Raw genomic sequence first — 12,243 nt, forward strand, 5'->3', positions numbered from 1 at the left:
AATGTTGCACAAAACAATAGGCACCAAATGAAGGAAGCATTGCTTGGTGCAACACAATGGCTGTGTGAAATTACCCATGTCCAACCTTGATTAATTCCATGACAACCCTTTAAACACTGGTTTTAACATTTGTTTTCTTTGTACCGGTAATTGTTTTTTGACAAGGCGTTGTGTGGGATGTGAATGAGGTTGTGTACCGTATGAACCAGGCTTGGTTCATGTGGTGCACAACTTTTTTGAATTACTTTACACAGCTTTACACAACAAATTGACAGTGTCTGCACTTGAAGAGCAAAATAATTATTTACTAATGTAAAGCGCTTTGAGCATGTTTATGTAAATGCGCTATATAAATATCAATATGTATGTGTATGTATGTACGTATGTATAGATCAATCTTGCACTGGAAACTGTTAAATAATCCTGAAGCCATTGGTATATTTCTATTCCATGATGCATACAATGTCGCACATGGAGGTTTTTGGTCATCGTATATAAAGAGTTAAATCAACAGACACCTCTGTACGATCCGAAAAACCTCTGACAATGTTTGTACAGATGTTATGCTATTGATCGAGTCCATAAAACATAGGCACATGAAAGAATACCAAGGTTTGTCGTTTACTAGGCAGGAAATGGCCTCAGCCATGTTCAAGCCATTCCTGTACTATCTTTTGAAAACAATGTTCATGCACCATGGGTACATAATGATATGATTAGCAGATTTGGGTCACATTCCGCCATGTGGTGTTTGCTTAGTAGATAATGTAAACACAGCTGGTTAGGATAATGTAAACAGAGCTGTTCAGGTTGAATCAGTCAACTCATCATTTATTACATTGATGTACTATTGATTGTCTCTTTTTAATTATTTGCTCTTTTCCAGGCTCATAGAGGAATACAAGGGTTTGTATTAGACAAGGCAGGGAAGGGTTTAAGCCACGCACACATCATTGTAGAAGGCATAGATCACAATGTTAGCACAGCCAAATTTGGTGACTTTTGGCGACCTTTGACCCCTGGCTTCTACAATGTTACAGCACATGCTGAAGGGTGAGTGAATATACCTTTCCTTGTTATTTTTAATGTTTTATCCTTTATTAGTGACTGTCATTTCTTTAGGGTAGACACTAAGATTATCTGTTAAAGCCATCTTCCTAAATGACCTTTCTTCCTAATCGTGTGCATGACTTGGAGTTCAAGCTTGATATGTTTGTAGTTTTTAAAGTTGAATGACGTGGAAGTTTCAGAATTATTTTATGCCTTTAATGCCATTAATTTAACACAAAATTAAAAATTAGAATGAGTATCGGGGAAAGTTTTTTATTTTTTATTGTGTCATAGAATATAAAAAAATAATAATGTGATAACTGAATAGTAAAAATGGAACTACATGTATGTTTAGCCATAAACAATTAGGTATGCATGTATGTATCTTTTTTAAATATTATCTTGTACCACCATTAGGAATTTGGGGTATTTTCTTCCTACATTTATTTCTGCGATAAACAAAAAACAAATCCACACATTTTCTATTTTACCTGTGTGTTATGCAGATATGCACTAGAAACCCAAGAGGTGATTGTCTACCCTGGTCTAGCGTCCCAGGTCAACTTCACCTTGGCAACGGAAGGCTCTGAGGGGTCAAATGAAGGTCAACTGGACATACCGCTGGACGAGTGGGCAGTCCAGTATGACTTCTCCATCGCTCAGAACTTCAGCGGTTACCAGACCAACGATAACCTGGCTAGAGTGCTGCTGGAGTACCAGGGGTCGTATCCAGACATCATTGACCTTTCACCTTTGGGTCAAACAAGGTCAGGGACCAGCATGTGGATGTTGGAGATGGGAACGAACAGGAAGGTGGATAGTGTGATTGACATCCCGAGAGTGGCCCTGATTGGTGGATTGAGAGGGGAGGAGCCTGTGGGCAGAGAGTTGCTATGGCGATTCATCCATCATTTAGGAGAAGGTATTACATGTTTTTTGAATACCTGCATGCAATTACAAAATGGCAAAACTCAATATTCAAGAAGAATATTTAATAGAGATCATGATAATATCAACAGTTAAGAATAATTCTCCAGCCACCAGGTTCAGTTTGTGATCTTTCAGCTTTTGCCTCTGTGTGTTTGGCATAACACATAAAGGAGTGGTACTAGTCTATGAAAATCTCTCCATTGATGGATAATGTATAGAATGCAGGATTATCTATCATATATTTTACGTGTGTGAACTGGCGGTGTCAAACAGTAGCCATATTCATAGTATAACCATACATGTACCTCTTAGTGTTACATCTTCAGTTTTATGCAGAGTACATGTATTTGACTTTCCGAAACACCATCCTGATTAGATCTCATATAAACATCATTGCATTGGCTGTCATAACATTTTTCATCTACATCGTCGATAACAGGTTACCATGCCAACGATGAGAGGGTAGTGAGGCTTCTGAACACCACCCATCTGACCATTATCCCAGCTGTAGACTATGATGGCTTTGGCTTGGCACACGAGGGAGACTGCACAGGCAGCAGATATGAAGGAGACCTTACTGCAAATAGCTTTGGACCAGATGGGGAACTGGTCAGTTGAATGTTTTCCTCTTCCTCCTCTCGCTCACCCATCTTTCATTGTTTACCTTCTTCTCCCACTTATATAGTTAATTGTACTGTATACTTGTTTTGATTTGATTTGATTTGATTTATTGGTATCTGCATCATTTTTTTTTCATCACACTTTTCATGAACATAATATGGTTTGATACAATATTTCATATGTATAAATAAATATATTGATTGCATAATTAACATACATTGGAAAAAATTGTATTAAAGCATTCAAAACTGAGAAATATCAGCCCAAAGAGGGAGCAAAAAAAAGATTTCCGACTGACCAACCAATGTTTTGGCACCTAAAGGACAATACAACATCTTTCTTTTTTTACGTCCTTAGATGCAGGGGGGCTACAGCATAAGCAAAGTAGCTTGACATGCTCACAGCCCTCAAATTAAATACAACATATTTTTACAAATCAGAAGAGTTCTAAACATCTCCTTTACAGAGTTGTTTACTTGTTTCATTTTTCCGCTTGCTTTCTCATTTAGCATTTTTATAAAGGATAACAAATTATTATTTTAACATGAGTTTTAACACCCTCATCATATTTTTACTTTACAGTATACTTTTATTTTATGCATTAATGAAAATGTTATATTGTGAACCCTATGACCTTGGACAAGAAGCTGCATTACCATTACCATAGATATAGCCAGCCTTACTTTATTCTAAATATATTCTTTTGTCATGTGTAAATTTGCATTGTTTGTTTGTTATATATTTGTAAAAATACAAAAGAAAAATAAAATAAAATGGAAATAAATAAATCAAATCAAATCAAATACTCAGAGAGATTTAACAAGAGATTGTTTATCTAATGATTTTTTTTCTCTTCTCTACCTTTCAGTTATCTCAGAGACCAGAACTAGTTGCTCTCCAAAGCCTCTTCACAGACCACAATTTCACTCTGGTTCTCTCCATTGAATCAAGCGGTATGTGGGTCAGGTAAGACTATCATTCATCATTCATCACTACATGTACACTTCGATCATCATCACAACACCTCCTTGCAGTACACCCTGTTAATATGCACACCTATAGAGACTGATCCTTTGTGGTTTTGGCTTCAGCTCTGTAAGATTCTCTGCCCTTGACAATCAGGAATACATGTATCTTCCCTTTATGATTTTAAGAGAGCCCACCTTTTCTTACAGTTGTTTATTACAATTCTTGTTTGGATGTGTCGGTGTGCATATAGTGGTGTTACTTGTCCTCTTAGATATGTCGATGTAGATTGTAAAGCATACTATTTGAATGTAAAGCGCATAGAGAATTAAGTGTTAATTATTATGTGCTGAATAAATTGAAAGTTACTATCATTATCATCATCATTGAACGTCTCTTGTAAATTGTAAAAGCAACAGTAAATTAATGAAAGGACTCAGGGATGCAAATTTTGAGCCCTTTGCCAGATTTTTCGCTACCTGACATTTCCCCATTTCAGGCTTTTTTAGACAGACTTCAATATGCAGAGATGCCAACCAGTACGATTTAAATTGTACTGGTTGGCATCTCTGCATATTGAAGTCTGTCTAAAAAAGCCTGAGATGGGGAAATACAATAATATGATATCACCTCTTAAAATACAATTTTTCATCTTTGAAAATTTTTTTTTTTTAAATAAATAAATAAATAAAAACAGCGGAATCGCATAGAAACATGTACAAGTAAACCCAAACAAAAACTTTGCTTTCCAATTTTCTCATTAAATTTGAATGAAAGAGAAAACATTTTACTTGACCGTACTTATCAGTAAAACATTTTTCTGAAATTTTACTGGCCGGGCTGATGGGCTGGTGGTAGTGTCAAGTTTTCGAGAAAATCTGATTTTTCTCTCGAGAATCTGATTTTTTAGGATACTCAGTCCGTTTTTTAGTTTGAAGAGTTTTCCCCGGAATTCTTTTTTTTTCTCAGTTTATTTTCAGGCTCATGGATGAAACAAACCGGTATCCCTGATTACTGTCATGCATTACTGTCAAATATTGTGAAAGGCCCCAGAAGAACTGTATTTATATAGTTGCCCTGATAATCATTATAATTTGCAAAGTGTTTTTTTTTTCTTTTTTGGGAAAAAAAAATAATAAGAAAAATAAGTTTTCAAGTTTGTTATCTCATTTAGGCATTTGATCAATATGAAAGTGTATAGTCAAAATATAACATGAGTTTACCCGTACTGAATGGTTAATGGGGAATGGTTAATTTGGAGTTGGCTACAGATATAGTTTTATTTAGCTTGGGATTGAGAAAACTCGTTCCCTGAGAGATGACCCGTGGGTAGATTGTGATGAGAGATAATTTCCTCTCTTTCAAATCCCAATCGCTGCTTAATTGTTCAGATATGACTATCATTCATCATGATTGAACATCTTTTGTAAATTGTAGATGACGATGATGAGAGATAATTTCCTCTATTTCAAATCCCAAATCACTGCTCTTTTGTACAAAATATTTGATTTAATGATAAATCTGTGACAGCATTTCCCTACATTCTGATTCCTTGCAGATATCCATATGACAACCCTACCGGCGATCATGGAACCACCACAGAGGACAACAACCTGTTCTTTGAGATAGCTAATGCATATGCATCGGCCAATTCCATTCTCAGCGGAGGGGTGAAGTGCAATAGCCATAGCTACGGCGCAGGGGTGGTAAATGGAGCAGAATGGAAGAACATTAGGAATACACTCCAAGATTATCTCTATACACAGAAAAGTGAATTCATGGTGAGAATAATTGCTGTTGTACAAATATTTCATGTTTGTGATTGTTTCAATGAAAATGCACTTTAGGTAGGTTAACTCACAATGGGAAAATGACAAGGCTCTGCCCAGTCTATATTACAGTCAAAATTACTGAGTGCTGTGTATTTCACTGAAACATAAGCTTCAAAACATGTATCAATTGTTTAATGAAAGTGATTCTATATTAATAATATGACATCAAGATATGGGCTACAAATGCAGTCATGGAGTTTGCCATTTGCATTACTGAATGATATCAATTAGTGCAGCCAAAGAATACAATTTTCTTCTCAATGTGTGTATTTGTAACCAATGCGCATGTCATTGTATCTTCGCTTTGTATGGTTGTATGATTGAGAGACACAAAGATCGTCTAGGCCATATGTCATTGTAGAGGTTCGGATCATCAGATTTGTATTAGTTTTACGTCGGGTTTGTAATTAAAAGGTGCTAACTGTACCATATATACCCACATGTTATGTGTCCAGACAAGTTGGTCATCGGACAGCTTATTGTTAAAAGAATAGAACAATTTTCTAGCAAGTTTTCATACATCTTTCGACAGATATGTTGTCCATAGAATCAGGATATAGTGTATTAACTGGATGGATATTTTTCATGAAATCCAAAGGCAAACGTGAATGCATAATTTTGATTAATAAATAATTAATAATAGTAGTCCTCAGTTTTTATATAGCGCAAATTACAATTAAGTCTCTAAGCGCTATGGAAATAGAAAAAAAATCAAGAAGTATGGACCCCACATCCCCCAATCCTACCTTCAGTTGATAGGTTTTCAATACAAGTTGCAATCATATCCCCATTATAAACATTCTCTACATCCTTTCAGGTAACTGCTCAGATATCATGTTGTAAGTACCCAGGCCATGGAGAGCTTGAGAACCTGTGGAGAACCAACCTAGAATCACTCACGGCATTCACTGAGAAATCACACCAAGGTAATCATTTACAATGTGCCTTTAGTGAATTTGTTTTAGCGAATAGCATTTATGTTTTCTTTGAAAACTTATTGTAAGTTTGATTTTGTCTGCTTAGAGCCAGAAGGGTGTTATCTCATACTTTTACATGGAGTTAATGCCCTTCTGGCTCTCAGCATACAACTGTACTGTATTTGAAATGTCATTCATAACCAGAACTCAAAGATTACTTTGAATATTCATGTTCCAGTTGCTAAAAAAACCTTTTGATGAGCCAAGAAATGAATCTCATTGGTTTGAATCATAGCTTGCATATTTATTCATCTGCACAAAGCTGGCTATGTACACATAATGTTTGAATAGACATCTGATTAGCATTCATTCTGTGCAATTTCAATTTGTTATGACAACATAATATTCCCGTAACATACATGATAACAACGTTTTTGGAATACAGCCCCAGAATTTACCCATAATTTTACATCAAGTACAGTACTAAAGAAATGTTCTGGAAATCATGATTGTAGTCATAATCTTCCTGAAGTTATTTTCCAAAATTTCAATTTTTGTTGTACAGTCAAACCTGCTTTAGTAACGACCTGTCTACAACAAGCACATTTTTTTATTCCCTTGGGCGGTCGCTGTAGACAGGTTTGACTGTACTTTTATGTCTACATTTTAAATTACTTTCCTGATATTTCGCATCCACACCCAGGTATAATTGGTAAAATCCAGACTGCGGATGGTAGCCCCCTGACCTCCGCTGTCATTCACCATGGAGACCATACTCACGTCCTGGCCCCCGATGAGGACGGGATGTTCCGACGTCTGCTGCCTGTGGGTGTCCATGGTGTAACAGCATCGGCTCCAGGTTACATGCCTCTCACTAAAGATGTCCATGTCACTATGAATGAGGTAATGTGCAGTGAAGTGGTGGTTATCTTACCTGACTTCTAAGAAAGCATAAATGCTTATTAGTGAGTAACCAGAGGACCGACGGCTTTAGGTCCTCTTTGAAAGACCTGGTAATGAAGATTAATGCCTTACCAAAAGGGCACTAGCACATCACCTTGGTTTCGAACCCGGGTCACCGGATTATGAGACCACTGCTCTGATTGAGCTATCGCGCCTTTTTTTGCTGAATAATTTCTTGAGGATGGCTTATTTAGAAAAGAGTTCTATGAAACATCCAAATTAAATACCCATGTGACTGTTAAAGCCCCACTGCACTACTTATAGCTACATGTACTTGCGCCCTCTATACAGCCAACAATGCCTAAGCGGTACCCGTTGATCCCCCACGATGCCCTTTTTCTCATATTCATTGAGAGCTAAGTTGATGAGATAACCACCTGCCAGTGACCTCGCAGGGAGGTCTGATCCTTCCATACCAAACTAGTGCAGGTTTAGATGGGGAGTCGTCCCCTAAATGTACAAGTAAAAACAACAAGAATTCAGATGAAATGGGCTTATAGAGTTGTGTTGATTCCACTGGTTATGAGATTGTATAGTTAAAGAAAAGCTGTCTAGGAGATATTCTGAATGGTTGGTCATGAAGTAAATAGATGTTAGTGTGTATTTATAACGTTGGGCATCTTATGAATTATAGGAAATTGCCTAAATCTTGCTGAAATAACTAACAGTGGAAAACGTTCGACATTGGAGATTTTGGGCGAGATAAGTTTCATCACTATCTGTAAAACTTTTATGAAAGTTTCATCTTAACATAATTGAATCCTATCATTTATTTTTGTTTCCAATTCAGTAAGTTTGTTGCAACAACAATTATTGTTGAGAATTCACTATAATTTCTATCTTACACTATGATAGGGCATGTATATTGCAAAATCGAAGAATAGAAATACATTTCCAATTGATGTGCATCAATTATAAAAACAATTTTTTGTTTTTTTTGTTCAGGTTAGCGAGGTCGTGTTTTTAATGGAGAAAGAACCAGGGATGAGATACCATCATTTTGATGAGATGAAGGAGATGCTCAATAACCTGACTGCACTATATCCACGTCTCACACACTTACAGAGGTTGGTGATTTAAATTTGTTAAATATTTACAGTGAAACCTGTCTACAAAGATCACCCAAGGGAGACAAGAAAAGTGGTCTTTTAGGCAGGTTTCACTGTACTACTGTGTTTGCAGTAATTTCTTGTTTGATACTTTTATTCAAATCATGTAGAGAGACATAGACCTGTTTGCAGTTCATCACTTTTGATAAATTCTGTTTTCATAAGTTTAAATTTAGAAATATATTTAGTCTGAAGGGATTGTGTCTTTGCACATTGTGGAGGAGTGGGATATGATGAAATTAAGAAGTTGACTCAAGATCAAATACACTATCACTCAGAGAAACACTGTTGGAGAAGATGTTAGGTCACTCATCCTTAGACCTGTGGGAAAAAAATCACTGTTGATGATGGTGATGAAGATTACAATGACGATGATGATGATGATGATGATGATGATGATGATGATGATTAAAAGATAATTGCAATTGTAAAACATGAAGAATTTTTTTTTTTTTTTTATAGCTGTAAAACATCTGCAATTATAAACATTTGCTGCTGTACCGATAATTGTGAGTATACATGTACGTTATCACAAATTAACATACACATCCCTTTCTCTCTCTCTCTCTTTTCTCTCTCTCTCTCTCTCTTCTCTCTCTCTCTCTCTCTCTTCTCTCTCTCTCTCTCTCTCTCTCTCTCTCTCTCTCCTCTCTCTCTCTCTCTCTCTCTCTCTCTGTCTCCTATTTGTAGTATTGGTGAGAGTGTTGAAGGGAGACCTCTACTGGTCCTGGAGCTTGGCAACAAACCCGGCAACCATCAGCCAGGGAGGCCGGAGGTCAAATTCATCGGCAGTATCCACGGCAACGAGCCGGTGGGGAGAGAGCTTGTACTGTCCCTCGCTAACTATCTGCTGATGAACTATGGCAAGGATGATGGAGTTACAAAGGTAACAAATGAAGCATTATAACAATACTGAAACTACTCAACTACATGGCTGTACTATTCCCCTGCTAGCATGGCATTCAATTGAACTAATTCCTTTAGTCTTGATGTCCATGGTACATCTTTGCACAGTATAAGTATGAAGTTGACAAACAGATAAACCTTAGGGTTTAGCATTAGGTGTAGGAGTAGGGATCAGGATGGGTATCGTGTTGGGTTTAGGGATTAAAGGTACAATGTAAGTATGTTGTCACTGCAGCATTTGTTGTACGATCCATACATGTAAATGTAGCGAATGAGAGTATTTCATCTCACATTCGCAGCTGCATTCACTATTTGTATTATCCGCCGCTTCTCTTTCCGTGTATTAAACCGTTTAGCTTCTGGATACTACCTGCATCCACATTTTACCCTCCTTGAACCCTGTTGGTTCAGAAAGGACCAAAGATGGTATCGAGGGCAATTTTAATCAATCTTCAAGACATTCGCCACTTCTTGTTATTTTCTTTAACCCTGACGCTCCAAGATACATGTATCTCTTGCATCCACACTGTGTCAGCATTTAACCATGATGAATTAGAGATAACCCTCCTTGTTACCTCGTTCTATCTTTACCGGGGGAGGGGGGGGGGGGTGTTTCACAAAGATTCTAAGTCAAACTAACTCTAAATTGGACTTAAATATTATGGAAAGCCATTTGTAGCCTTATAATGAAATACATTCAAAAGCAAAATTCAAGTATTTTAGACTTTTCATAAATTCCACATCAAGAACATGAAATCTCCCAAGATAATAGAAAATATGAATTAAAAAAAATTTGAATCAACACTTTATGGCTTTTAAAATAATTTTTACAAAATATTTTCAATGATGCTAACTGCTTTCCATAATTGATAAGTCCAACTTAGAGATCAGTTCAACTTAAGATCTTTGTGAAACACTCCCCATGTCTCATTATTCTCTTTTAACCCTGTAGCTCCTGGATACTACACATATCCACATCCTACCCTCCATGAACCCTGATGGATCAGAAAAGACCAAAATGCTTCAAGGAACATGCTTTGGTGACGAAGGGAAGACCAATGCTAATGGAATCAACTTGGAAAATGACTATCAAAGTAAGTGCATATTGTCTGCTTTGAGCCACATGGGTATCTAACTCATATATTTAAACAAAGAGGTAATGCTCTTCTTCCTCCAAACAAACATGGTCCGAATAACCTGTTTATAATCGATTCTATCCATAATGTGTTCCTTCCCTGCAATGTATACACAGCTTTGAGCCTTGATGCAACTGGCTATTAAAAGGCATGGCCCCACAAGAGCTACAGTCAAACTGAATGTACAGAGTAAAGAGTCTTAAAGCCCCTCTAAAGTGTTGAGAGCCCCAAATTCCCAAAAAAAATTATGGCAAAACTCCACTTGAATTTTATCATAATGTGAAAAGAGGATGTCATTTAATACACATTTCTTTAAGTATTTTCAAAACAAATGTGTTTGAAGTCGAATATTGATGCAAGAATACAAACTTAAGGTTTTCTGCTTACGCTAAGTGAAATTTTGCCATCAAAGTTTTGGGAATACCATCGAACTATTCTTTCCTGTCAAGCTATGTAACTTTTAGATGGTTTGTTCTTACAAGATTCATTTTCTTCTGTTACAGTGAATGTCTTGAATATGTCAGCAGATGTCCAACCAGAGACCAGAGCCATTACTGATTGGCTGAAGAGTCGACCTTTCACCCTTGGTGTTTCCCTCTTCGGCGGGACAGTGGTGGCTCGCTATCCTTACAACTCACAAAAAGGTGAGAAACCTGTTCATCTTTCTTCTTTTTTTCTTTTTTTTTCCTTCTTTCATTAAAAAGAAAATCCAGACCTTTCCTATATTTTTGCCCATTCATTAGGCTTAAAAAAAAAGATGTTGTATTGCCCTTTGCGACTGACCCAAAATCTTGAAATCGGCAGTCGGCTTAAAAAAAAGGGAAAAAAATGTATTAAAGCGTTCAAAACTGAGAAATATCAGCCCAAAGAGGGAGTAAAAATAAATTTAAAAAAATTATTGTACCTTCTTTTAAGATCCATTTTTTAAATGGGCAGATATTCAGGACATCGAGAGAGGTTGTCTGAAAAAATAGGATCTAATGATGTTTCCTCCAGCTAAATACTTGGTTGTTTTGTTGGGAGACAAATACTGTTTAACAGCAGTCATACAAACATTGAATCATATCAGCTAGATATTCAGATTTATAATGTATTCAGACGAAGGATGCTCTTTTATTTTATTCATTATTTTAAGAGGAGTCAAAATTATTCCACATGAGTTATACTGGACTTCTTGAAATATCTTTAGAAAAATATAGAATATCTGTTCATGTTTTTCCTCATGCTAATCAATCTTCATTTATTTATTTCTTGTAGGGGGAGACAAGATAGTTCAAACATCAGATGACAAACTCTTCCAGTATCTAGCCAAGGCATATGCAAATAAGCATCCCACCATGCACCTGGGTAACCCACAATGTCCTGGAAATGCAGGTGAGTTTAAGACGTCCTTATTTTTAAAAATAAATAAGTTGCAAAAAGGAATCTGTGAATATATATTAAGATTAGAATTATTGATATGACTAAGTCTTTATTTATTTACATCTAGGTAGTGAACTATCCATTAATCCATCAGTATATTAAGCAGATACAGGCTTGCTTATCCTGTTGCTATAAAATATTTATATACCTGCAGATTTTTTCAGTTTTTGAAATAATTAGTGTTCGTTGAAAATAAAAGGTTTTCCATCTCACTTGATGTAATGGCTTTTTATTTCTGTGGTTCGTCAACTACCCCTTTAATCGTATCATGTTCTTTTGTCATTTGTTAACATGTTCAGAGGAGTCCTATCAACATGGGATTGTGAATGGTGCGGAGTGGAATGCTCAGGAAAACAATATTCAGGTATGACCTGCAGTAAAACTGAAACCA

The 12,243-nt window shown here is 36.4% G+C and overlaps 1 protein-coding gene across 1 annotated transcript in view; it reads left to right on the top strand.

The window, feature by feature from the left end:
* The window catches only part of LOC593440 (carboxypeptidase D), a 40,055-nt gene that overhangs the window by 24,127 nt on the left and 3,685 nt on the right, over positions 1–12,243 (top strand). Inside the window, exons 10-22 of the mRNA XM_030991804.1 lie at positions 887–1,053; positions 1,557–1,972; positions 2,420–2,589; positions 3,470–3,567; positions 5,126–5,348; positions 6,217–6,325; positions 7,020–7,219; positions 8,225–8,346; positions 9,079–9,274; positions 10,247–10,388; positions 10,934–11,074; positions 11,688–11,804; positions 12,152–12,216. Of these exons, the coding sequence (XP_030847664.1) occupies positions 887–1,053; positions 1,557–1,972; positions 2,420–2,589; positions 3,470–3,567; positions 5,126–5,348; positions 6,217–6,325; positions 7,020–7,219; positions 8,225–8,346; positions 9,079–9,274; positions 10,247–10,388; positions 10,934–11,074; positions 11,688–11,804; positions 12,152–12,216 (2,166 nt within the window). The remainder of the gene's footprint in view (positions 1–886; positions 1,054–1,556; positions 1,973–2,419; positions 2,590–3,469; positions 3,568–5,125; positions 5,349–6,216; positions 6,326–7,019; positions 7,220–8,224; positions 8,347–9,078; positions 9,275–10,246; positions 10,389–10,933; positions 11,075–11,687; positions 11,805–12,151; positions 12,217–12,243) is intronic.

This window comes from Strongylocentrotus purpuratus, unplaced genomic scaffold (assembly GCF_000002235.5).
Source record: "Strongylocentrotus purpuratus isolate Spur 01 unplaced genomic scaffold, Spur_5.0 spur5_scaffold_2, whole genome shotgun sequence".
Taxonomy (NCBI): Eukaryota; Metazoa; Echinodermata; class Echinoidea; order Camarodonta; family Strongylocentrotidae; genus Strongylocentrotus; species Strongylocentrotus purpuratus.